Genomic DNA, 26,981 nt, shown 5'->3' on the forward strand with positions numbered 1-26,981 from the left:
GCTATCGAGGTGGGAAGGACACTCTTCCGTTCGCCTACTAACAAATTGACATCTCCTCAACCACAACGGTTTCCGGATCACGGAGGAGAGAGGATGAAGGACAGAATTTTACCAAATGAGAAAAGGCATATACATGCCATGCCCCTTAGTAGAGGAAGTTTAGTTTATGTAAACTGAAGGAAACGTAGACTGATGACCTGTGTACATGGGACACCTTCTGCATTAAATTAGACAACCTCCATAAAGAAAATGTACAATTTGATACAGGCTACAGAAAGCACACACAAGTAGACCTGTACCTGCATCTGTTCCAAGGAAGAGCTATGTTGTGCCCTCCATGGACTGGCCTCCTCCTCTATAGTGGGGCTGCTGGGCCTCTGTAAAGGATGAGATTGTAATTATTAGTGTAAATGTTTCTGGTGTTTTGTGGTGTAAAACTGAGCGGGTCAAGCATAACACATCAACCCTGGAACCCATAGAGAGACAGGCTACACATTTTTAACAATGTCATTTTTTGTGAAGTTTGCATTCAATTGTCACTCCGTGTTGCACACAACAAGCTTCCATTCCCCCTGTCACAAGTGGATTTATGGCTGATTTAAGATGAAAGATGAAATCGTCAACCCGGTTACTTTATTTGGCACTTAGCCTCTTGGGAGAACTACTTTTTTATGAAGTTGAACATGTGCTCTTTATGACAGAATGTTAAAATTAGGTGAAATAAAACATTTATTTTGACCAAGTTACAGTACACTTCTCAAAAGGCACTAAATTGGCAGAACAACTCACCTGCATGTGCAAAGAGGTGGACGAGTGTACTCGAGACAGTCTACCACTGCTGCCATTATGCCATTCTATGTGGTTTCTCTCTAGGTCCCCTGAGTCATCGAGCCACCCTCTGGAGGGATGCTTGGAGAGGGAGTGGCTGAAACATCAGACACGTGACATTAGATACAACATATTAATATGTAAAAAACTGTCAGTGACACAATGCTGATGTTACAGGTGAAATACAGAGGGAGAAACCACTTACAACTACCTCTTACAGCATTACCTTGCGGACAACAATGGAAAACCCTAACCTTGCTGGTTTGAAGAGCTCCTGTCTCCCTGAGGGTCGGTTTGGAGTCTGTCCAACATGACCATGCTGCTCCCTTTGGAGGACAGGCTTGACCTTTGGTAGATCGGCCATCATGGCGTACTCCTCCCTACTCCTTTCCGTTGACTCCCCCGACAACTGGCCAGACTCCGAGGACTCCATGGAACTCTGGGACGAGGTGTGCCTTTGCATCTGAGGGGAGGGACTTAGGTTGCGGTTGGTCAATCCTTTTGTGTTTGGGGAGGAGCTACGAGTCTCCAGACCCTGCCTACTACTGCTACTCCTAGTGGTTTCCCAAGTGACAGCAGAGGCCCTCTGAGAGGGGGCAGAAGTTTCGTTCTCTCTGCCCTCCCTGGATAGGGAGGTGCTATGTAGGAAGTGGGTGGAGCCTCGCCAGGTTCCAGGGGAGGGGTTAGAGTCAGGCCAAGCATCACCGTAACTGTTTTTTCTCTGGTAAGAGAGGCTGGAGTCAACACCACTGGTGGTTTTCCTGAGGAGTGACTGACCTGGTGGGTCATTGCCTCTTTTGGATGGTGAGGAGTTGTGACTGTCACGGCTCCGACCGCTGAGGGCCCCACTCTTCTCAGATTTGCGCAGTAGTGATTGGCCGGGGGTGTCATGGCCCCTACTTGAAGGGGAGGGGCTACGACGACCACGACTTTGACATCTGACAGAGCTGTTCGTCTCTGATTTACAAAGCAGTGATTGGCCAGGGGCATCATATCCCTTTCTCAAAGGGGAGGAGCTTCGACTGTCTCGACTTTGACTATTCAGAAAGTTTTTGGATTCACTTTTGCACAGTGATGACTGGCTCAGGGTATCATAGCCTCTCCTAGAGGGAGAGGGGGTAGGACGATCACGACTTTGACTTCTGACAGAGCTGTTCGTCTCAGATTTACGAAGCAGTGATTGGCCAGGGGGATCATATCCCTTTCTCAAAGGGGAGGAGCTTCGACTGTCTCGACCTTGACTATTCCGGTAGCTGTTGGATTCACTTTTGCGCAGAGGTGACTGGCTAGGGGCATCATAGCCTTTCCTAGAGGGAGAAGAGCTTCCACTGTCTCGACCATTTCCATAGCCACGTATCTCACTTTTGCATAGCAGGAATTGACAAGGAGTGTCAAAGCCACGTCTAGAAGGTGAAGAGCTACCACTTTCATAGGCATAAACATTTAAGTCATTCCTAGAAGCTGATTTCCGCAGAGATTGTCTTTCGGCATCATAACCCTCCCTAATGGGAGAGCCACACCGGCCGCCGTGTCGACTATGACCATTGAGAGAACTGTTCGTTTCAGATTTGCGAAGGAGGGACTGGCTGGTGGCATCGTAACTCCTCAAGGGAGAAGAATTGCGACTTTCACGACCATGACCATTTATCAAGCTGTTCCCATCAGATTTGCGAAGCAGGGTTTGGTTGAAGGTGTTATAAGTCCTTCTTGAGGGAGATGAGCTTCTGCTGTCACGGCCATTTAAGGAGTTACTTGTTTCAGATTTGCGGACCAGGGATTGTCTGGGGCTTTCGTAACCCCCCCTTGAAGGGGCGGAGCTTCGTGTGTCACGTCCACGACCATTTAAGGAGCTGTCTGCCTCATTCCTGCGCAATGCACTTTTAAAATCTGAAACAGAGTTGACCTGTGATATGGAACCAACTGAACTGGCCATCGATATTACATTTTTATTCAAGCCTCTAATATCAACACCTCGTCCAAAAGAGCTCTGGGGGGGACCTCTAGAAGTCTGGTCCCACCCCTGAGACCAGCCCTCAGAGTCTAAGCCCCGTCTGTTGAGGGAGGTGGTACATTCACTTTGTTTGAATGGGGAGGAGTTTCGTAAGGGTGAAGAGGAGCGGGACAGAGAGGAGCTTTGTCTCGATGCATTTAACTTCCCAGAATCCTGATAGGAAGGGGAGTTTCTTCTACTGTATGAGCTGTTGAAACCCCTCCGGTTAGTGGAGGCCAGGGATTCTGCTATTTTAAAAGGGGTGGGGCTTGGGGAGCGAGGGCCCACCTGAGCCTCAACCTCGATGGTGAGATCAAATGCGTCAGGAGGTTCAGGGATTTCCAGGGGCAGGTCTGGGTTTAGTATCTCTGGGTTTAACCTCTCTGAGGCCAGCCCAAGGTTAGGGTTCCTGAAGGGGATGGCAGCTTTGGGCTCAGGGCTCCGGTTGCTGTAGAGGGGGTGTCCCCTCTCTGAATGGCGGTAAACGGGAGGGGGGCTCTGATCCCTGAGAGAACGGGCACCTTTCGCCCTCCCCAGAGAGAAGTAGCCACTTTCACGATTCCTTTCTTCTTTTAACCCTAAAAGAGAAAAACACTCCATCACATGGTATACTAAACGCTGTTATTAGTGATACATTCCAAGGAGTTGTAAGGATGTCCACAACACAGTTCTACAAGATACTTCCACACTACTATCAATAAGTCCCACCTCAACCCATGATATTGAATACAGGTACCTGACAACATCATCATGTAAATAACACCTATGAATGTAATAGGATACAGTTGAAGTTGGAAGTTTACGTACACCTTAACCAAATACATTTAAACTCAGTTTTTCACAATTCCTGACATTTAATCCTAGTAACAATTCCCTGTTTAAGGTCAGTTAGGATCACCACTTTATTTTAAGAATGTGAAATGTCAGAATAATAGTTGAGTGAATGATTAATTTAAGCTTTTATTTTCTTTCATCACATTCCCAGTGGGTCAGAAGTTTACATACACTCAATTAGTATTTGGTAGCATTGCCTTTAAATTGTTTAGCTTGTGTCAAACATTTCGGGTAGCCTTCCACAATAAGTTGGGTGAATTTTGGACCATTCCTGACAGAGGTGGTAAGACTGTGTCAGGTTTGTAGGCCTCCTTGCTCGGACACACTTTTTCAGTTCTGCCCACACATTTTCTATAGGATTGAGGTCAGGGCTTTGGGATGGCCACTCCAATACCTTGACATTGTTGTCCTTTTTTGTTGCCATTTTGCCACAAATTTGGAAGTATGCTTGGTGTCATTGTCCATTTGGAAGACCCATTGTAACCAAGATTTCCTGACTGATGTCTTGAGATGTTGCTTCAATATACCCATAAACATAAATTTCCATCCTCATGATGCCACCTATTTTGTGAAGTGCACCAGTCCCTCCTGCAGCAAAGCACCCACACATCATGATACTGCCACCCCCGTGCTTCACAGTTGGGATGGTGTTCTTCGGCTTGCAAGCCTCCCCCTTTTTCCTCCAAACATAACAATGGTCATTATGGCCAAACAATTCTATTTTTGTTTCATCAGACTAGAGGACATTTCTCCAAAAAGTAAGATCTTTGTCCCCATGTGCAGTTGCAAACCGTAGTCTGGCTTTTTTATGGCGGTTTTGGAGCAGTGGCCTTGCTGAGCAGCCTTTCAGTTTATGTCGATATAGGACTTGTTTTACTGTGGATATAGATACCTTTGTACCTGTTTCTTCCAGCATCTTCACAAGGTCCTTTGCTGTTGTTCGTTCATCTTTAAGAGACAGAACGCGCCTCCTTCCTGAGCGGTATGAAGGCTGCGTTGTCCCATGGTGTTTATACTTGCGTACTATTGTTTGTACAGATGAACGCGGTACCTTCAGGTGTTTGGAAATTAATCTCAAGAATGAACCAGACTTGTGGAGGTCTACAATATTTTTTCTGAGGACATGGCTGATTTCTTTTGATTTTCCCATGATGTCAAGCAAAGAGGCACTGAGTTTGAAGGTAGGCCTTGAAATACATCCACAGGTACACCTCCAATTGACTCAAATTATGTCAATTAGCCTATCAGAAGCTTCTAAAGCCATGACATAATTTTAGGGAATTTTCCAAGCTGTTTAAAGGCACAGTCAACTTAGTGTATGTAAACTTCTGACCCACTGGAATTGTGATACAGTGAATTATACGTGAAATAATCTGTCTGTAAACAATTGCTGGAAAAATGACTTGTGGCATGCACAAAGTAGATGTCCTAACCGACTTGCCAAAACTATAGTTTGATAACAAGAAATTTGTGGTTGAAAAACTAGTTTTAATGATTCCAACCTAAGTGCATGTAAACGTCCGACTTCAACTGTACATGTGGTTAAGTGCAGTCCTCACCTGAGTGTCTGCCAATCCTGCCCCTGCTGTTGTCCTCCTCCATCCAGGCTTTGGGATTAGTTCGGTGGGGTGGTGGGTCCAGGCGGGTCATGGTGAGGTGGGTTGAGCGGAGAGGCAGGTAGTCGTCCTCTGCACTGATGGAGCCACTGAGATCAGCGTAGACACTCTGGTCCCGACAGCTGGAAAAGGAGATGGTGATATAATGTTGGAGAGAGGGAGAGAATGAGGGAGTGAGAAAGTATATATATTGTCCCTCTAGAATTGCATCGCAATGTAAGGCTCATTGACTACTTGGTTTACAAAGCATGCTCAATGTTCTTCGTACCTAGTTCGTAAATTACATTTCCCCCTGCAAAATACCTAAATATAAAGCCCAATGGAATGCCAAGTCTCCAAAGATATCTCAACACAAGTGCATAGAGTTTCATGGAGCTTCATGGAGCTTCTATCTCAGACACACACTAGAGCCAATAGATTCTGAAGAGAACCTGTCAGTGCTGTCGTCGTCTCCGTCACAGATGTAGAGGTCACAGTCAGGGCTCAGGATGCATAAGGAGCTTTCCTCGTAACCCAGCTGATCTCCGCTGACATCACAGTAGCTGCTCACCACTGACAGGCCATCAGAGTCCTCCTGATAGGTCAACGAGAACACACATACCACTCACAACATACAGCAAACAAAAACAGAACATCAACCAATAAGAGCTACAGGTGACTTAATGTATTGAAGTGTAATACCATGTTAACTAGCACTTTCTGCAATTGTCAGTAATTCTGGTTAAACGAAATTCAATGTCCATTTTCACAAAAGACAAATAGCAGACACTGACAAATACTATTTGTACTATGAGAGAAAAGCAAACACTGACAAGATAAGACAGTGAGCAGCCATAGAAACTAAATGTTTTGTTGGAACTAGCACAATTCAACTCACTAGGCCTACAATGCCTCATTCATTTACAGATACATATTAACAATGAACAGAGGTTTAACTCTTCATTATCAAACCTGAACGCAACACCTCCAAGTCTCTCTTTATAGATTCATTTCCATATGGGGAAGTTCATGAATAGTGTCTCCCCTCTGTCTCACTCTTCTGTTCCTCAAGACCTCCCTCTCATACTCACAAGTTCTGTCTGTCTCTTGATTAGAGTTACACTGTTGTAACTTTACCTAGATTGTAGTTCTCCTCATTATTATTTTATAGAAGTTTTTTTCTTGACATATACAACCCTTCTGGGTTGTCTTAAAATACATATTCTCATCTTCAGTTTGACTTGAATTAATGGCAATATCAACAACAACTTTATAATATTATAGTACAAGGTAGGTATACAAAAGGTATTGCAATGTAACACAGCAATGAGATAAGATCTGACTTCCACAAAATGTATATTTGCCTAATTTGTGGCGATCAAAGGCAAAACAAGGAGAGTGCTATGCTACCAATTAACAGTCGTGGCCTCATAAATTTGCAATGACATACTATGTGTAGATGTGGGCCGACCGGTGCTTTCTGTAACCTGCCTTCATGTATAATGTTACCAGTGATTCCCAAAAGGGCAGTAAATGATCTCCCTTCATTCATTTGTAATGGGAGCATTCTCTTCGCCGCCCTCTTCGTATCTTTTTCCCCTCATACGTTCCTCCTTATTCACTACACTCAACACAGGGTCATGCCTCACCAACGTCTGTTACTGAGTACTTTCAAGTGAATTCAGCACTAAGTGTTACTGGTTAAATGGAGTAGCTTCCCCTTCCGAAACGAAAAAGTCTGCTAGCCAAAGTTTAAGTAGACTCAAAGTCAACATTACCACTCAGCCATTTCCCTTACTTCCTCTCGTGTATTGATCCTCGACTGTCTGACCTCAGTGTATATCTGACCCTTTCCTTGACCCCATATCTTACCTTCCACCTGTCTGTATAGGCCCAGATAATCACTCACCACTCTTCTAGTCCCCTCTCCCTCTGTCTTGGCACTGGTATCCCTCTCCACTGCCTGTGGTGCTGGTAGTAGTGTTGGTGGAGGAACAGTGGCTTGCCCGGGCTCCTTCTCCACTGTGAGGCTCTGCTGTGGTGTTTCGGCTGTACCCGTGCCTGTACTCGTGCCCGAGTGTAGGTGCTTCTGGCGCAGGCAGTCGTGGCAGCGGGAGGAGTCGAAGATGTTGGGCTGAAACTTGGGACAGATAAGGTCATCGCCGGAGAGGGGCATGGCGCGGCAGGAGGTGGCAGGCGCTCACTCATCGCACCCCTCGGAGAACACTGAGGAACAACAGGCTGTAAAGGCAGATAAAACCAAACACAGTATTTAATAATGAGCCTAAAACATCACAAAGTAGAAAAGGTGGTTGTAGTAAAACAGTAGTACTTCAGGAAAAATTGTGGATTTCAAAAGAATATACAGTAGTCCATGAGGAGAAAAAAAAAAGCTAAAACCCTTTCAACATTTATATGAAATGTACAAAGTGTAAGACATTGATGGGATATTATTGCAGCGTAGCTGTCGTCAAGCTGGAAGCAATGCTGTAGCATATTTGATCCACAAGGGCCATTATTTCATGGTTAGTGTGATAAAACGGAACAGGTAAGCTAAGTGAAAACTAATTACACAAGAGGATATAGTGAAACACAATACAGAAAGGAAGATAATAGAAGTCTTTCCAGCATATTATATCATTACTAAACATCACTGAGAGCACTTGGTAACATCCCAATTTAAAAACATTTCAGCAATGAAAATCTAAATACAAGTCAAAGTCTTGAATAATTCATTGCTAGATTTCTTAATGTATATTATTTTCCATTGAATTATTCTCTTCTGAATTTGAGAGGAAGAGGTTTTCAACGATACCTGACAGAAGAGTCCTCAGCCGTCAGTTAAACTGAGAATATGCCATTTAGAGAAAGATACTATACTGTCCATCAGACCCCCGGCACATGCCTCTTCCTCTGCTAACAATCCCCCCGAGGCTCTTACTCTTACATGGATCTGATTGGCTGTTCCGACAATGGATGAAACTGATGCACTTCTGACTGCCATGTTGGCTCTGCTTAACTTTACAGAGAACCTATCAGTCTGTCAGATCTAGAACCAATATGGAGTCAGTTGCATGACAGTTACTCTATTGAAGGTTGTATTAGATATCATGAGCTTTAGAAAGCAAAATGAACTGCTTGTGACAGATGGCCCGCGTTAGCTCAGGTTAGTGTAAATAAATAAACACTGCTAACACGGCAAGAGAATAGCATACATTAAAATCCTTGATTATACAGCATTTCTTGAAATCAATCAAACAAATGAGGGCATAGGGGTGCTATGTCTAGAAATACACACGTAAAGATCTATTCTCTGATGCTCTGAAAAGGATGTTGACTGAGGAGTCAGGTTTCCTATCAAACAATAGGCTATAGAACTAGAGGGATTCACAAACTATAGGTTTATACAAGGATAGAAACGCTACAAAAATATTAAAGCAAGTGATTTGTATATATTCTTTTATTTTAATCAAACTTTGAGCATATACACATTGTATGAAATACAACATTACCAAAGCATATAAACAAACATGTAGAAAGGAGAGAGCCTAACAAAGGAAACAGACAGGTCGTGTCCAATTGGTTAAAACAAAACAGTGTTTGAAATGGCTGCTCTGGATCGAGCAGACATTGGCTTTCAATGAGAATGAATATGTGCAGTTTGTGTATTTGTGATTTTGTTTGCTCCGTAGACTTTCCAAACTGGTACCATACAAACTCTAAATGTCTATCATGGCTGCTTAAGATCCTGATCGAACAAAGAGGCCAGACAGACCCTTACACTGCAAATCTATTTTTTCATAACTCTCAGTCCTTGTGATGTACCCTCTTCCCAGTCAGTCTGCGTCTTTGCTTCTTGCTGGTCCTCCCAACTCTGTTCTTCTCAATTCTGCCCTTCTTGTCTGTGGCACCTGGCTTCTTGTCTGTTGGCCGGCCTCGTCCTTTGCCTTCCTGCTTCCCTTTCCTGCTTCCCTTCCGCTGCGTCTGGTGAGCGTGGAGCGAGGCGTTCAGTGAGCAGATTCTGCAGAGGGAGGAGGGGGGATAATAACGTGTGAGAATAACTTGCCACCACAGTGCTCATATTGTTATAAAGGCATCATATTAGACTAAATTAGCTGTCAGAACTGAATACAGAATGAGAATAGAACAGGAATTGGGGGCTCATTACTATTCATTAGCAGGGCATATAGCACAGTTGTTGAGGAATAATGCAATTTGCATAGATTATTACCCGCTTTTTAAAATCCTCCAGTGATTATGACCATTATCAATAACACATAAATGTTATTGATAGACACGTCAAATGACACATTTTCATTTTTTAGGATATGAAGCCACAAATTGTGCATTCAAATATTTTAAATATTATTGACAAGGAAAGAGTACAAGTGTTTTTCATTAAATGTGAGTGAAGATAAACACAACATACTTTTTATTGAGGATGGGATTCCCAGATTTCTTTGGCATAGCGCCCATTTTCTCCTGCTCCTCCACCACCTCCTCCTCACCATTCTCAGTAACCTTCAAAAGAAAATGTACAGTTTGAATATCTTTCAGAGAAACTATTTCAAAACACAAGGGACGTGGAAATCTGAAACAAACGCTTTACCTGATTGGTTGCTGGTGCAAAGAGGCTGGCCCCTGTGAGGTCAAGGTCACTGATGGTTGTTACGGTAACAGTATGGTTGGGGTGATCGTACTGTACAGACTCGGTTGTGCCCGTTATCACATCCTCCAATTCATCTTCTTCATCATCATCATCATCCTCATCTGTGGAGAATTAACCATAACAATAAGAGTAAGTGAAATGGATTCACACTACATGTTTACTTCTGGTTAAACCTGAAATCGCAGATAAGGGCAAGTGAAGGCTTCCAACAATATTCTGTCAAGCTTGGCTGACATGTTTGACTATTTCGCTCAAACTCACCGAGAGCCTCTTTTCTTTCCTGCAGCAACTTCAAATACTCCTTGTGTCTCTGGAATTAAAGAGTAAATATGATTCGTGCACCCTTCTGTCCACATTGTTAGTATTCCCTTCATCAAAAACGCTACTAAAGTGACACGTTTTACACACCATGTCTACTTAACACTTAAATTAAATATTGTGCCGTCTCTTAGCCGGTGTTTACCTCTTCTTTGACTCTCTTCTGCTCCTCCTTTATCTTGTTCTGGATTTCCACCACTGCTGCTTTCCTCCTCTCCACCTTTCTCTTGTGGAATCCTGTCAGATAATCCCTGGAAAAGATACGATAAATCAAACAGATGAGTACATTCATGACAAGTCACTTGTCGTCACTTTCTTGTATTCACCAATACTTAACTACTGACAGGATTAATGTGAACTTGGCAAACCAATTAGAGGTGCACTAAACACATTTCTCAAAGACAGAGAGGCAGGATGATGTGGCTTATGATTCTTTATCAACGATGAAGGCATATCATACAAGCTGACCGTGTAAATGAGACCTACCTAGCAATCTAGCTAGTTTAGCCCGAGATGCTCTATAGTTAGCTAACGTTAGCTTGCTATGCGTTGGGACTCCTGTGCTGTTTATAATATGCCAAACTCACTGTCGCTCGTTATCGTTGAACATGACCACACATTTTTCTCTTTTCTTAGATCCAGGTTTAAATTTATCATGCTTCCCTTTTTCCTTTTTGTTCCAGTTCTTCAAGTTTTTCATTTTGAGAACACGTGAGCTTGTTTTTCAGCTGGCTTTTTGCTTCAGAATATCCTGCTTTGTATGTGCATCATACAATGTGGTCCGACTGGGACAACCTCCCAAGCAATTTGGTTCTTTGAAATTGTGGCCATTCTCTCCAATGTCCAGTTCTAGAAGAGTAAATTGAAAAAAGTGCATCGAAATTAAACGTTAGTTATTCAGAATTCTGATGCAAGTAAAATAACATTGCCGTGCATACATTAAACATTGATAAGTGTACAACTTTACTATTGCAACAATATTTATGGACAATGTGTTGAAAATACAAAAAGCAATTGGCTGCTATCAAAAATGTAGCACTGTTGAAACCAAAGCCTACCAGGGTGGAATAATCTGTTTGGTGGACACTGCCTACACCAGAGCAGTGTGACCAATGTAGCTGTGCAAGTTTCAAACAGAGACCACATTCCACTCTGAACATGAAACCGGGTAGTCAATACTGGGAGCCAGTCTGCTGTGACATTCCTACAGATTAATACAGAGAGCGAGTCTGGAGACACAATAGTTATTTCTACTGTGGGGAGTGGCTGTAAGACACCACTATTCAGCCCAAGTCAAAAAAAAGATTTCAGCAAGGGGAGATGGAGACAGAAAAGGAGGGCACATACATCATGAGCTCAATAATAAGGCCAGGGACTGAGGAAGAGGGAGCCGAGGGGCAGAGTGAAAGAACCAGCAACTAGCTAAGCAGGAATAGAGACCAGTGAAGTGTGGGTGGTCTTAACATTGCTTTAACAGTGTTCTGTCTAAAAACACCTTGTTGTGGCAACATCCTTTTTACTGCAGCTTCCCTAGTGCTTGGCATTTATAGCGATTTAAAATAAGACACGAACACACACACATTCTGTCCATTGCAATCTTTTATTAAAAAACTAAATCATACATAGAAATCCAGAAAACAATACATAGAGGAGAAAACATTAGATGAGATATTTTGTAACATTAGAAATCGTAGTAAATCCATTCACTGTAGATGGTTGGTTGTGCAGCACGTACTAGCCCACACTAACCAGTCTGATCAATTCAATCTGAAATAACGGCACAGATACAAGGGACATGGTTGGGTAAATTGACACCATACAGCGGTGAATACAGCTGGGTTGAACTGGAAGACATGCAGTAGGTCTTTCTCATATTAGGGTAAAGTGTATAAACACATTTCTGTGTATTGGAGTTCATGTCAAAAACACTACAATGTGCCAAATATTGATGACCTATAAAACTGCCATACTAATTACTTGGACAACATTACTGCATAAAATATTATTTAAAAAAAAAGTCACTCCAGCAGTTTATATCCCTAGGTTGCCTTGACAATATAAAACAATACAGAAACAAGATTGAGCATGTATAATATTACAGCCATTAAATAAGAAAATCAGAACACAAAGATGAGAATGTCACTTTCGTCAAAGTCTAGCCAACAGACAATACAGTTAAAAGCAATTGGACAGATTCCACAATGATAGTTCTGACACTGAAAACATAACAAAATAATTGTTAACTACATCAAGGCCATTATGCTCGAGAGCTTCCCAATCAGATTGGTCAGAATCAACCTTACTAGTGACAGTGACCGAACTGTTTGGTCAATAACAGTCAACTCACTCCGGCCCCGGGCTGGTGGCCAATACACAAACCATTTAACCTTCTAAGAGTTGATAGAACCTTCTTTCTACCCATTTGTTACCCCTCTCGCATACCTAAGAACATCCTGCTTCATTCTATTCAAGACAGCTTTCTCTACATGGCTACAGAATGTACAATCTATATACAATCACAAATGTGATACTGTATGTGACTGACTGCGTATATATATATATGTGTGTGTGTAACCTGTAAAGAATTGGGCTTTGATTTTCCATTTAGGGTGATGCTCCAATCCATGAACCTTTTTTCTTGTTGAAAAATGAATGGCACTTTTACAGTGCTGGCCCATTAATATTGCACTGCACTGCTGAGTCTAAATAAAGCTGCTCTGTGTACTGTATGACTACTGTCACCATGCCAACTGGTGTGGTACTACAGTATATTGCGCTTGAGTACACTGGCATTGTACAGTCAATGAGGTAGATATAAATAGATACTACTCTGCACTGTACTGTGAGAAGCAAGTTATTTTGAATTGTACAGTAGAGGCTCGAGGGTGACTATCATAGCTAGAATGTACTAAAGCCACAGTCGGTCTCCTTGCGTTGAACTATTGTATTGGGCTGTCAAAAATACATACATTTTAAATGTATCATTGTGAAGCTTGGACGTACATGACATTTTAGCATCTAGAACTTGTGGAATGCCAGTGCATGTGCAGCCCGTCATCTACCTGTGACATTACAGCTCTGTAAAAAAGCTTAAGACACAACGAGCACAACCTCTTGTGGATGAAGGTCCATTCATCGCGGGGCAAAACTCAAAATAGCTGTTGGCTAATTAGCCAACCAAAGAGAGAGACTGAATTGTATGTGGATGAGACCCAATGGCAGCCATTTTGACCCCTTTTCCCTTTGGGGCCTATAAGCAGATTCTCTCTACGCTAAGCAGTGTTAGCAACGTTACAGTGTTAGCATTATACCAATGAGCATGTGAGAAACCATGTGCAGTGGTCCGGTGTATGGGCTGCATTATATACATTCTCCTTCTGTGAGGATATGGGGGTGTGTTAGGCCTTTGTGACAGTAAATATGACACTGCCAGAATGTTAACCATAGTCAATGTTCAGGTTGGCAGTGTGAAGATTGAAGGTCCCTTTTGGTATCTCTCCTGTACAGTGATATGTCCATGAGATACGACTGTTGGCGTAGTTGACTATTAGATGCTGTGTGGAAATGGCTGACTAGTAATTTATCAGTGCTATGTCTATAGGGCTAGGTGACTGTTCTGGGATCTGTATGAGTGGGCTAATTTCTAATATGTGGTGGAGAATAACTCATCACTGATCAGGACTCTGAGTGAGTAGATCACAAGTCAGCGTTAATGTGTGTGGGTCTAACTGATCCGAGATCTGTCTGAGGGGCAATCATCAGGAGGCCGCGATGGTGGTGCCCCCGCTGAGGCGGAGCAGGATCTGCTGGCAGTCCTGTAGGGAGCGGCGGTCGCCCACACGCTCAAGGGTGCGCTTGGCCTCGGCCAGCAGGCGGGCGCGGTGCCCTGGTGGGGTCAGCAGGGGTAAGGGTAGGTGGCGGCACGCCAGCAGGATAGCATGAGCCCTTTCACGCTCACCCAGAACACAGTCACCCTCAGCTGCAGGGCGGAGGAAGAGAAGAGGAGGAAAAAGTAAAGAGAGAAGGTCAGTACAGTTGGAAAGCACTACATTTGTTTTCATTTGACATCAAAACACATTTGATATCAACTTCAAAATGGTATCATTCATGATAATAATTGAAGTGTGGGTGTCCTTACCCGTGGTGTACCCAGGGTTGTTGGTCCTGCGTCGGAGGCTGTGCTCCAGTAGCTGGTGTGTACGGGTGGGACTGGCTCCAGCCATCAGCCTCACTGTGGTCTCATGCAGGAACACCTGGGAGAGGACAAGAGAGGGAACAAACATTATTACACCACAGATAGCCATGAATAATTCAGCAGGTCTGAAGCCCTAGTTACCTTGTGTTGTGCCTGTCTGTAGCATTGGCCCAGCCTTCGCAAGGAACTCAGGTCCCGCTGGAATCCAGCCAATTGGGAGCTAGGGGCGGGGCCTGGCTCCCCATTGCTGCTGCTTCCTCTTTGCCATAGGCTGGTCCTGAGGGTCAGCAAGAGGTCACAGACCAGGAGCTCCACCCTCTTGTTATAGGAATGACAACAGTAAGGCATACATAAAAAAAATAAAAAAAACTGTTGAAATACGTAATAAATGACTACACAATGAGTTATGGAAACTAATAAATGACTACACAATGAGTTATGGAAACTAATAGAGGCATATGGGACAGTACATGCACCGTAAGCAGTGTCTCGACCTGGATATGGTATGTTGCAGGTGCCTGCAGATTTGGGAGGCCTCTGTACTGCACTGCAGACACATTGCACTGGGCTGCAGGATCATGCAATGCAACTACAATGCACCACAGCCACCCCCTACCACCCACGCACTACTACTATAACCTAGCTAAAGTCAGCTTGTACCTGTGCTTTGGTGAGTCAAACGAGCACCCATGCAACGGTCACCGTGTGCCATATATGTTTGTTCATGGTGTGTGTGTAATATGACCAATGAACACTGTGAATCAACCAAACTCCATTACAACCTTTACTGCATGTATATAGACAAAGGTTAGAGTTGGTTCAAATGGAAATCACAGAGAGTGCATATTTTCACTTGCATCCCAAACACCCGCATTTTGGGAGAGTACCTTGTTGAGCCAGTTGCCAGACTGGGCGGACAGGGGAACAGAGATGCTGGTGCGCAGGTAGCTGCTGGCCCTGTCGCAGTGAGACAGACAGGCCACCGCCCCCTCGCCCTTCAGAGGAGACAGGCTTATCTGCACCGCCTTACACAGCAGCAGCACAGCCTTGGGCAATGGATGACTGCAGGACGACAGGGAAAACAACATAGGATTATGGAAATGCTTCTAATGTCCTTTACATACACATCACTGGGACCATGCTCCCACACTTCCAAGACACCTACTGAAAATGGTGCATGAAGACCTGCAACATCAAGGACCCCACATACTCCAGCCACGAGCTGTTCACTACGTTACTGTCAGGCAGACGGTATCAGAGCATGAGGTCTGATACCAACAGGCTCAGAGACCACCTGCTCGTATCAGAGCATGAGGTCTGATACCAACAGGCTCAGAGACCACCTGCTCTTATACTCCACACCTTAGCACAACTGATGTTACCAGACTCTTATTAAGATTACTAAATACTGCATAATTTAAAACACTTGCCCCCTAATCCTCCCTTCCCCCAAACATGTATAAATAATGGACACTAAATTGTACCTTCCTGTATTATACTTATGCTAAAATGTTTATTCTATTCTACTGAGCCATTTACTTTATATTTCTATTCTTATCTTTTATTATTTCTTATTGTTGTTGTATTGTCCAGAAGGAACCTGCCAGTAACAATTTCTTTGGACGGTGTACAGTCGTGGCCAAAAGTTTTGAGAATGACACATTCATTTCCACAAAGTTTGCTGCTTCAGTGTCTTTAGATATTTTTTTGTTTTGATGTTACTATGGAATACTGAAGTATAATTACAAGCATTTGATAAGTGTCAAAGGCTTTTATTGACAGTCACGTGAAGTTGATGCAAAGAGTCAATATTTGCAGTATTGACCCTTCTTTTTCAAGACTTCTGCAATCTGCCCTGGCATGCTGTCAATTAACTTCTGGGCCACATCCTGACCGATGGCAGCCCATTCTTGCATAATCAATGCTTGGAGTTTGTCAGAATTTGTGGGGTTTTGTTTGTCCACCCACCTCTTGAGGATTGACCACAAGTTTTCAATGGGATTAAGGTCTGGGGTGTTTCCTGGCCATGAACCCAAAATATCAATGTTTTGTTCCCCGAGACACTTAGTTATCACTTTTGCCTTATGGCAAGGTGCACAATCATGCTGGAAAAGGCATTGTCCCTCACCAAACTGTTCCTGGATGGTTGGGAGAAGTTGCTCTCTGAGAATGTGTTGGTACCATTCTTTATTCATGGCAGTGTTCTTAGGCAAAATTACGAGTGAGCCCACTCCCTTGGCTGAGAAGCAACCCCACACATGAATGGTCTCAGGATGCTTTACTGTTGGCATGACACAGGACTGATGGTAGCGCTCACCTTGTCTTCTCCGGACAAGCTTTTTTCCCCCAGACGCCCCAAACAATCGGAAACGGGATTCATCAGATAAAATGACTTTACCCCAGTCCTCAGCAGTCCAATCCCTGTACCTTTTGCAGAATATCAGTCTGTCCCTGATGTTTCTCCAGGAGAGAAGTGGCTTCTTTGCTGCCCTTCTTGACACCAGGCCATCCTCCAAACGTCTTCGCCTCACCGTGGGTGCAGATGCACTCACACCTGCCTGCTGCCATTCCTGAGCAAGCTCTGAATTGCAATTCATCTGATCACTCTTTATAACATTCTGGAGTATATGCAAATTGCCATCATACAAACTGAGGCAGCAGAATTTGTAAGAATTGAGATGTGTCATTCTCAAAACTTTTGGCCACGACTGTATACCAGGTGTATCTCGTACATACGATTAATAAAACAAACACAAAGTATACTGACTCGAGGGTATGGAGAGCTCTGGGCATGCGCTCTGCCTCTGCCAGCAGTGACCTCACAGCGACATCATCTCCTTGCAGCCAATGGGCAGCAGCCTTTAGGACCAATGCCCACCAGCGACTCACTGGGTCTGCCACTAAGCAGAGATTACATGACAACATAATACTTCAACTGTGGCATCGAGAGGTCAAGCAAAAAATGTTCATGTTATATTGAATAAGTCAATTATGTTAATCACAAAGAGTTTCTTTAGAGTTCAAAATACATATGAGAAGAATAAAATCTATACACATTCACAGCCTCAGATCATCTCGTAGGAAGCAAAGATGAGATAAATCTGTAAAGAAATCTGTCCCACACAGAACATGGTGTGGTTCACACTAATGTGTGCATTCCAGTACCTGGCATGGTGGTGTGATTAGGTGGGGCTGGGAAGGGAGGTGAGGAGGACTCCTCTGTGCAGCTGTTCAATAGCTGGAGAAACTCCAAGGCACTGGAGAACTCCCTGAGAAAGAGAGAGAGAAAAGAAAACAAAGTAAAGTAAACCATTTGCATAGGTAAACAGGAGAGTGACTGGGCACTGTGAGGACCCTGGCCTTACCCCGAGTCGTTCTTGGGCTTGTCTGCCTCCATGTCAGTGTGGGGCTGGATGAGGGAGTGCACAGCTCTCTCCAGCAGCTTCTCACAGAAACAACGATGCAGCTGGGCGATGGGGTCAGCTAAAGGAAGAGAGAGAAAGAAGGAGGGAAAGATAATTAAAAAGGCCCAATTGTTGCATGAGGGCATTTCTGTATACACTATTAGCTCTTCAGTCAACTTTATTGTTCATACCTGGGTCTCTCTGGGAAGTGTACACGCCCTCTCTGCTCTCAGACTTCACAGACCAATCACAGCTGAGGAAGAACTGCCTGCCCAATGGGGTGAAGAGCCAGTGCAGACAGTCAGGGATGGGCTTGGAGTCTGATTGGCTGGCCACACCCTCAGCACAGCTCAAAAGGTAACCCTGGGACACACGACATGTAGGGAAAGATGACAGTGTGTGGATAGTATCAGAGATATCATTACCCTAGCAGTAATGGAGGGATGTGGAGGATTAGTAATGGAGGATGGAGGGATGCCCTGAGACACTCACAGGCAGGCAGGAGAGGTGGTGGCCCAGTACAGTGCGCAAAGCTGTTGCCGCGGTGACATAGATATGGGCCTGCTGGGTGGGGGCCATCTTGCTTTGGGCGCTCTCACTGAGGTTGACGGCACTCATAGACAGAGACAGAGCCCATAGGCCACTGCTCTGGGGAAGCTTCCCTACACACAGAGAGAGAGAAGTTCCAGACAGAGGATGGGGTACTACTGTGTTATGTTATCGTGTTTACAATGACAAATGATACTGACCTAGGCTCAATGTTCTAGACTATTCAGTTTTGTCACCTGTGAGTTGCAGCTGGCTCAGCCTATGGTAGACCAGAGCTGCGTCCCGGGAGCTGGTCTTGGACTCCTCCCCCTTGTGCTTCCCACCAACCTGGCGAACCAGCCAGCCCAGAGGGGTGGGGTGATGCAGACAGTAGCGAATTAGGTTCCAGGAGAGGGAGAAGAGGAGGTCCCAACTGGTGGTGGGCAGGGCTCTGGTCAAGACTGACAGGCAGGTTTTCAAACTGGCCACGGCTGCTGTATAGTCCCCCTGTAGGAGAGGAGAGGTGGGAAAATCTATAAGAACACTTATGGAACTTGGCATTGATGTACCTATAGATAAGAGATGGTTTTACCCAATCAGGGCACCAGTTTAAGAGATACTCAAACACAGGTACAGAGAAAAACAATAAGGTAGGGGAAAATCCTACAGACATAAAGAGATGTGAACTCACTCTGTTGAGATGTAGGTCTGCTTGTTTACGCTGCCTCCAGAAGGAGACTGATTTGGGCGAGTGCAGGGGGGTGACAGGCTCCCAGAGGTAGAGGACCCTAACACAGCCCCACACTGCCCCAACACCGCTCAAAATCCACACCGTCAACCATGGCAACAGGCACCAAAGCCAGGTCGCTGTGGGAAAGAGAGGGAGGAGTCAGTATAAGATAAATATACCCCAATACATCCTCAAAACAACTCCCAAACGGGAACTCTTACTGGGAACTACTACTGTTAAGAAAAATGTTGACTGACTATAATAGCTTATCATGAATGTATGCATGCAATAGGACTTGTATGGTCAGTGTAAGAGTAAACTAAATGTCTGACCAAAGTTGTGGGTCTGGCTGGGTAATGAGAACAGTGTCCTGGAGGCTCCGTGTACAGAGGTCAAGCCAGAGCTGCTCTGGGCCTCAGATCCCAGGAGAGAGGGCAGGGGGTTGAGGGAGAGGCAGAAGAAGGTGAGGGCACAGAGGAGGAGACGAGAGCGATCCATCACTCCCACAGAAGAGGGTGAGCCAGGCTCACTCTTCACCTGAGTGAAGGAGAAAGAGATAATAGTTCAACTACTATGTAAGTGTTCAACCTTTGCAACATTCAATTCAAACAATTTCCACACAACAAAAACATTACAGTTTCTTGACTATCATCATCACAGTACCTGCTCATGGTCCAGTAAGGGACTGCCAGGCTCAGAGTCGATGCAGTATGGAGAGAACTCACGAGGAGATCCTGATCCAGACTCTGAGGCTGGAGGTGACATCATCAGCATCTCTGGTTTCATCTCCACATCGTCAGACAGCACCACTGACTCTGACAGAGAGGAAGTGGGAAAGAGCCCAATGTGTTACAGCCCGTACATGAACTGAAGTTGTGATGGATTAACTAGTAATAAATGGGGGACTTACTGTTCTTGCTGTTCATCTTGAGGGCCAGGTTCTCCTGCCGTAGTTTGTGGTTGACCTGCTGCAGGTATTTGATGTAGTCGATGGCTTTCCTCAGCACTCCTGACTTGTGCATCTGCGTACAAACACATTAGCAATGTGTCAGTGTACATTTGGTGAGTGCCCTATACGAACAAGTCCATTCCTCTGACTTCCATGTACTCTAGGAAATACCAAGAGTCTGTGGTTTAGCATATAGCCTAATTAAGTTTGACATTAAAATTGTTCTCAGCATGCTCCTCTGAGTTTCTATCGGACTTGGACCACAAAATAAAACTAAACCCACTGTTCCTGTAAGGTCAAAGATAGTCAATATTGGATTATTGTATCACTTGGTTTTCCTGACCTTGGCGTCGCCACCCATGACCAGGTCTCTCAGCTCCAGGATCTTGTCATTGATGGAGGAGCGGTACCTCTTCTCGATGATGTTGTGGGTGGTTCTCCTCTCCCCCTCCTTCATCACCCCCCCTGGACCCATCACCATTCCCATCCCGGTCCATCACCTGCCTGTTCCCACCTACACAGTGGGAGGTGCCTGACGACAGCTGTTTGATGGGCAGCTTGTCTCCGCCCCCCATCATGACAGGCACAGTGGTCAGGATGTTACTGCCCATCAGAGTCTGAGGGAAGAGTTAAGGTAAAAGTCAGTGGTGACATATGAAACAGCTAAGATACTGAGTGGGACAGAGCAGAGAAGCATGTTCAATGGAATCCTTTTCTCATCTCTATTTAAAGTACTTTTCAGTACAAGTTCAGGATTAATCTGGGTTTTCGTGACCGTCCCCATTAGACCCTGAGCAGAGAGAATAGAAAGGGAGAGAGCGAAGCAGACAGATAGTATAGAGACCTACCGGTACCTGTAGAGTCTGTGTCTGGATAGGATGGGTCAAGGTGGTGATCCCAGGGTTCTGCATGGTGGACAGAACCTGTGTCCCATCAGGTTTCAGGGTGGTCAGAACCAGATTCTCAGTCTTCAGAATCTGAGGCTGGTGGACCAGAAGCTGAGAGAGACCAGGGACACTGGATCAGTTACAAACAGTGATGCCGTACACAACACAAGGTCTATGGTTACACCATGCTAGGATCTGCACATATTTAGAGAGACTTTATAAAAGATTGGATGCAGCTAGTTTTGATTAGGGACTCAAACATGGTAAAGTAGGAAGCTTGATACTCACGGGTACCTGTTGAACCTGCTGTTGCATGGTGTGGACTGTAGGCGCGGTGGAGAGAGTCTGGATGGTCTGGCCCGTCTGCAGTAGTCTTTGGTGCTGGATGGTCATGGGTTGAACCTGTGGTGATGTCATTATGCTCTGCATCTGCGGTTGGAGGACTGTGGGGGGAAAAAAAAAGAGTTATGTAGTATGGATACATTGTCAAAGAGCATCATTCATATAGAAAAACCTGTAGGGCTCTGAATATCTTCACATGATAAAAAACATTTTTAAGTGCATTTCTAATGAATAACCACCGTTTCCCAGTGACCTAATCTTTTCAGGAAAAGAAAAAAAAGTTGCTCCAACCTTGGAAGCTTGTAGTGGGACTCTGGTGGCAGATGACAGGGTTCTGGATGAAGCGGGACTGGCCGCCACTGGATGTGATCATCACCGTCTGGGCCTGGGTCTGGATGGGCAGAGCCTGGTTGTGGGTCTGGACCAGGGTGTGCACAGGGAAGCTATGCGTCTGCATGGGGATGCTCTGGCTGTGGACCTGGATGGTGGGTTGCTGCTGGGGCTGGGGCTGGATGGCCTGCATCTGGGGCCGGGGCTGGAGCAGGGGAGGGGTGCGGATATGATGCTGCCCTGAAGAGAACGTCTGGACTGGGGTCTGTGGTGGGGTGAGGGGCAGGGACTGGGGGGCCAGTGTTTGGGTGGGGGTGAGGGTCACGTTGCTGTTCTGGTAAACTGTGGTAGTGGTCTGGGGTGTCTGTGGGGCTTGAGGGGGTGGGCGTGGGGTGGCCCCAGCACCGTTCTGTAGGGAGCCCGCAGAGGCCATCTGGTCCTCAAAGAGGTCGGGGAAGTCCCCCACCTGGTTGCTGACGAACTGGAGCATCTCTGAGGAGAGAGAATAATTCAAGGGGTTCATGAGTCTCTGGTTGTGGGTGAGCTAAAATGCACTTTATTCTTAGACATAAAATCATGTGCAATGGCAATTAATTGACTGGACAACAAATTTGACTTTACATAGTTAGCATAAAATTGGCTTAGACATAATCCATTGGTTAATATGGCCCTCTAGTGAGGTAGGGCTTCATTGTTGCAGTCAAATCAAATTTGGTCAAATACAACTTAACCAACAATGCAGTTCAAGAAATACAGAGTTAATAAAATATTTACTAAATAAACTAAAGTAAATCAAAAAGTAACACAAGAAATGCACATAACAATAAAGAGGTGATATACAGGGGGTACCAAGTGAATGTGCAGGGGTACAGATTAGAGGTAATTTGTAAAGTGACGATGCATAGATAAACAGTGAGTAGCAGTGTAAATAGGGGGAGGGGTCAATGTAAATAATCTGGTGGCCATTTGATTAGTTGTTCAGCAGTCTTATAGCTTGGGGGTAGAAACTGTTAAGGAGCCTTTTGGTCCTAGACTTGATGCTCCTGTACCGCTTGCTGTGGGGTAGCAGAAAGAACAGTCTATGACTTGGGTGACTGGAGTCTCTGACAATTGTTTGGTACTTCCTCTGACACCGCCTAGTATATAGGTCCTGGATTTCAGGAAGCTTGGCCCCAGTGATGTACTGGGCCGTACAACCTGTCACAACTAGGGACTTTTCTAACGCCTTCAAAGGCCTACCTTAAGGAGCTGGAGCTGGACCGGGAGTTCCTAGCACTGCCCAAAATGATTATTTTTAATGTCGTATAGAGTTTTTTTAAACAATCTTTATTAAGAACTGTCATTTTATTGTGAGGAACTGGAGTTTCATCTGACATTTTTTTCAGTTTTGTCCTCCATTTTAAATTCAAGCTGTAATAAAACAAACAGTGGAAATAGTCAAGGGGTGTGAATACTTTCTGAAGGCACTGCAGATTACTAACCTGCATTAGAAATTGGCCTTGAGTGAAGAGATCACAGGAAATAGGAGAATCCACAGTGACCTCCAGTAGAGATTTACAACAGTGACAATGCTGTTTACTGCCAGGGCAAGGTCACTGAAGGAATTAAGAGGTTTATGGAGTTGCGGCCTTGGTTTGATACACTGCTACTGTTCCGGCATCGAGTCAAGGAAGAGTGCGCCAGCTAATGCTTTGAGGAAAGCCTTCCAACGACTAGCCCTGAAAAATGGCATGGTAATCTAGTACAGATGCCCTGAGAGACCATGAGAACGAGGTAAAAGAGCACCCTGGTAAGAACATTACTTCAGCTACTGGTGGTGTAGGTCTTGATTGTGGACGGCTGTACTGATAAGAGCTGTGGAGTTGAACGTGCAGTTTCAAACCGGTCTTGCAAGAAATCAGAGTAGCCTACATGTTGAAACTGTTCCGAACGCCCTCTACTGCAGGACGTGTTTAACACTTGTCAATTTATCGTAAGACCACATGGTAGGCTAAATGTTCTCATGTGGTTTACCATTGTCTGGGGTGCATAGCAAGCCTGTGATCAGTGGGAAGAGGGTGCCATTTCTCATTATTCAAATGACAGCTTTACATTTGACAATATAATTTTGTCCTGTCTAAAACTGCTGCTGTTAGCAATACTGCCAAAATCCCTTCTCTAATGACAATGTCAAAGACATGTCACCTTATACAGAAAGCATGTCCAGAGTATGGGCTTCAAAGGACTTTGGCATGGTCTTATAGATTCCACTGTGACAGGAGGAAAAAGTGTCCCGTAGGGACCTATGTATAGACAACGCTGCTAGAAGATTCAGGGCTAAAGAATATTCACACTTTTATCAATGAGGGGCTGCAACCTTGAACTCACACTTGCGATAAAGAAAGGCTAGACACCTAGGCCAATAAATGCATCGTCCTCCCATTTATGATTATGGGGACACCATTTATCAAAACGCAGCAGCCACAACTCTAAAACCCTTGGATGCAGTGTACCACAGCCTGCTTCGCTTTATCACAGGTGACAGGTTTAATATCACTGCATACTTTATCAGAAGGTCAGCTGGACCTCAATTCCCGTAATTCACTTAATTTCTCATTTTCGTTTACAAAGCTATTCTGCACAAGCTTCCAACATCTCACTCATGTTAAAGGAATACTTCGGGATTTTGGCAATGATGACCTTTACCTACTTCCCCAGAGTCAGATGAACTCATGGATACCATTTGCATGTCTCTGTGTCCAGTATGAAGGAAGTTAGAGGTAGTAATGACTTGAAGTCTATGGGTATCTACTAGCATGCTAGCATTGAATTATCATGCGAGTAGTTTGTTTTCAGGGCACCATTGGGAATGAGACCCTGGCCTCCCCTGAATAAATAAAAGTTTATTAAATAAATAATAACATTACTGTAGAGTAACATTACTGTAATAACATTATGGGTCGATTGATGAAGAAATGGCTTATAGGGTCCATCTCACAATCGAAAAGGCTTCAGAGGTACAAAACAAAACAGAGCCCCAAGCCAATTGTGACACAAAGAACTAAAACTGTCAAAACTGGGACAGTTTCCTAGGGCTGCTCAGAGCAGAGAAAATAGGTTATGTAACCAGAGCAGCTATTGCATTGGGAATAGTGGGGAGAAAAGTCTAGTTAGTAGGGCCAGGATGATACCAGTATCACTCCTTAGTATTGTGGCAAAGAAACAAAACACATAGTGGATTTAACTTATTTAGGAAAACAGCCCTAATGTTGGAAACAAACATCTTATTGAATTATTTTCCAAGCCTTGACACACTATATTTCACAAACAGCAGGATAGATACTGCTATGCAGAGACCTTCTGAGGGGATCCTTAGTTCCAAGACTTAAATAGCCTAGATCACATATAAAGGTATCATTAAAACACAAATTAGTTTCTAACCTATAGAGGCAAACAAAGGATTATACAGAGTCGCCCACCATCAAACTATTTAAGAGCTTTAGACTACATCTGGGTACCCTTTTTTTAAAGTTTAAATTGCTACCCAATCATTTCCAATTTACCGATATGTTTTGCTTTACATAGGTATAACATCTGACCAATTCAACTTACCAGATCTTTGTGGGGAGGAGTACATTTTTCATAAATAATTTAAGACTAAATTGAGTTAGACTCATAAACAACGTTCTCCTTTTCACATTATTTTGTTATACCCAAGTCAAGGGGTCACAACTCTTTGCATACTTCTCTTTTTAACACTAAAGAGGGATTACATAGCATAGTCCCCGGGTTCTCTTAGTTCCTGCACTGCAATGGGTCCCATTTATCCCATATTGTATGACAGCGTCACATCATTTCGGTGACTTAGCATTCAGTAATTGGAATCTGGTGACCTACGCTGGTCAATTCTGTGTCCAAAGCTCCATCCTTTCACAGTGTGCCAAGGGTAAAACTGCTGTTTTGATAAGATGGGAACGGTGATGTTATCTCCATACTGAGTCAATGTGCTGAGCCTATGAATGAGCAGGGTGAAGCAGACATGTTTTCCAGTCAAAAAACAGAAGGGGTATTAATGATGAGCCAGTAGACATTGTGAGTCACTTTTTTCTCCATTATTGATGAACAAACCCTCAATGGTATGACAGCCAGGAGAGGGGGGACAAGCATGACAAAAAAACCATCTCAGAACAAAATGTAATGAAGAATATAGATAAATAGGAAACAAGTAAAACTAGGCTAATAAGCCATTGGGAAAGTATAAGTTACTTTTTGCCTACAGATAATTGAATGACACAGCTCACAGTTGAGTCACACTCAGTTACATTTGAGGAGTTGTTTATTCACACGCACACACTAAACTGTTGCATGACCACTGTTCTGTAGGCCAACCACCCATTTAAAATATGCTTGAATCTTCACTGATGTAAAATGCGATTGCAATATTAAATCAGTGACACAGAATCATTTAAGCAAACTATTGTTTAGAAATGTACAATTGTGGAGTGCTAAGTGTATCTAAGTATCCTATGCAACGCCCCAAAATAAAGGGTGAACAAGTTCCAATCCTATGGCATCCACAATAGTTTCATGGTTGACGACACTGTCCTACTGCCAATATTTGACACAGATAATTATTTATATACTCCTTTAATGTGATGTGCACCATAATTAGCTAGTCTAAATACAGTACCTATATGTAATTATAACCAATTGACTATCAACAAGCGGGCTTGCTTGACACATGATAAAAATCGCCACTCCCGGCCTTACCGCGACGACGACACACAACTGTCACAAAGCAGAAATAGGACACGAACTTTCGTGGACAAACACACAAAATAATTCCATATTCTCTCATCAATTATGACATAAATAGTAACTCACCATCGATGTCGCCCAGAGTAAATTCGTCCCCTAGTTCTGACAAAGTTGGATCCATATTTTCCATGGTCGAGATGTACTCCCCACTAACGTTACAGTCCATAATAAAATGTAGAACTTCGCCTCCCCGGCTTTAACCGGAGGTTGCTGAAGGAAAGAACCAAGATGTCCAGAGATCTTTGAAGCGTTAACAACGCATAACGTCACTTCAACTTATCTCTAAGTTTATTAAACTATCAGAGGACAGGTAACACCTCAACAATGCCCCAGAGGCCGATTTCTATTTAGATAAACTCATTTAGAATTTAGACGTCGCCATCTTGTTTCCACTACTTACGTCATTTACAAACAGCGTTTGTGAACCAGGACGACTCCTGATTGGCTTAATCCTGGCTGTTGTTGTCGTGAGACCAGGCACCATTGTCCAATAGAAATGTCAAATTTACCGTGGCCTGATAGTACGTCAACGATCAGAAGCTTTCTTGAAATTTGCATTGACTCCGCCCAAATATTTCCTTTAAA

At 44.1% G+C, this 26,981-nt stretch overlaps 2 protein-coding genes across 2 annotated transcripts; both read right to left on the reverse strand.

Annotated features, from left to right (window-relative positions):
- Nucleotides 1-8,692: 8,692 nt before the first annotated feature.
- On the reverse strand, nucleotides 8,693-11,050 carry LOC135555533 (nucleolar protein 12-like). Its single transcript, XM_064988052.1, has 6 exons — nucleotides 10,822-11,050; nucleotides 10,380-10,485; nucleotides 10,178-10,226; nucleotides 9,857-10,017; nucleotides 9,677-9,768; nucleotides 8,693-9,268 (listed from the first exon to the last, which is right to left on the reverse strand). The coding sequence occupies exons 1-6, from the start codon at nucleotides 10,932-10,934 to the stop codon at nucleotides 9,055-9,057; spliced, it is 735 nt and encodes a 244-aa protein (XP_064844124.1). The 5' UTR covers nucleotides 10,935-11,050; the 3' UTR covers nucleotides 8,693-9,054.
- Nucleotides 11,051-11,815: 765 nt separating this feature from the next.
- On the reverse strand, nucleotides 11,816-26,808 carry LOC135555534 (sterol regulatory element-binding protein 2-like). Its single transcript, XM_064988053.1, is given in 20 exon segments — nucleotides 11,816-14,213; nucleotides 14,373-14,487; nucleotides 14,571-14,747; nucleotides 15,317-15,491; nucleotides 17,197-17,329; nucleotides 17,595-17,698; nucleotides 17,795-17,912; nucleotides 18,025-18,196; nucleotides 18,326-18,495; nucleotides 18,619-18,868; nucleotides 19,053-19,228; nucleotides 19,424-19,628; nucleotides 19,755-19,906; nucleotides 20,002-20,113; nucleotides 20,384-20,524; nucleotides 20,526-20,657; nucleotides 20,895-21,038; nucleotides 21,216-21,370; nucleotides 21,561-22,091; nucleotides 26,463-26,808. Coding segments are annotated over 20 exon segments (3,483 nt in total). The 5' UTR covers nucleotides 26,563-26,808; the 3' UTR covers nucleotides 11,816-13,992.
- Nucleotides 26,809-26,981: the final 173 nt, after the last annotated feature.

The sequence above is a fragment of the Oncorhynchus masou genome, chromosome 15, assembly GCF_036934945.1.
Source record: "Oncorhynchus masou masou isolate Uvic2021 chromosome 15, UVic_Omas_1.1, whole genome shotgun sequence".
NCBI lineage: Eukaryota > Metazoa > Chordata > Actinopteri > Salmoniformes > Salmonidae > Oncorhynchus > Oncorhynchus masou.

What these genes read in the sequence shown, in the direction of transcription:
- LOC135555533 (XM_064988052.1), bottom strand. Translation starts at nt 10,934, where the DNA reads ATGAAAAACTTGAAGAACTGGAACAAAAAGGAAAAAGGGAAGCATGAT. An exon ending in TTCAACGATAACGAGCGACA is followed by an intron (nt 10,486 to 10,821) that starts GTGAGTTTGGCA and finishes TATCTTTTCCAG; the next exon opens with GGATTATCTGACAGGATTCC. An exon ending in TTGCACCAGCAACCAATCAG is followed by an intron (nt 9,769 to 9,856) that starts GTAAAGCGTTTG and finishes TTTCTTTTGAAG; the next exon opens with GTTACTGAGAATGGTGAGGA.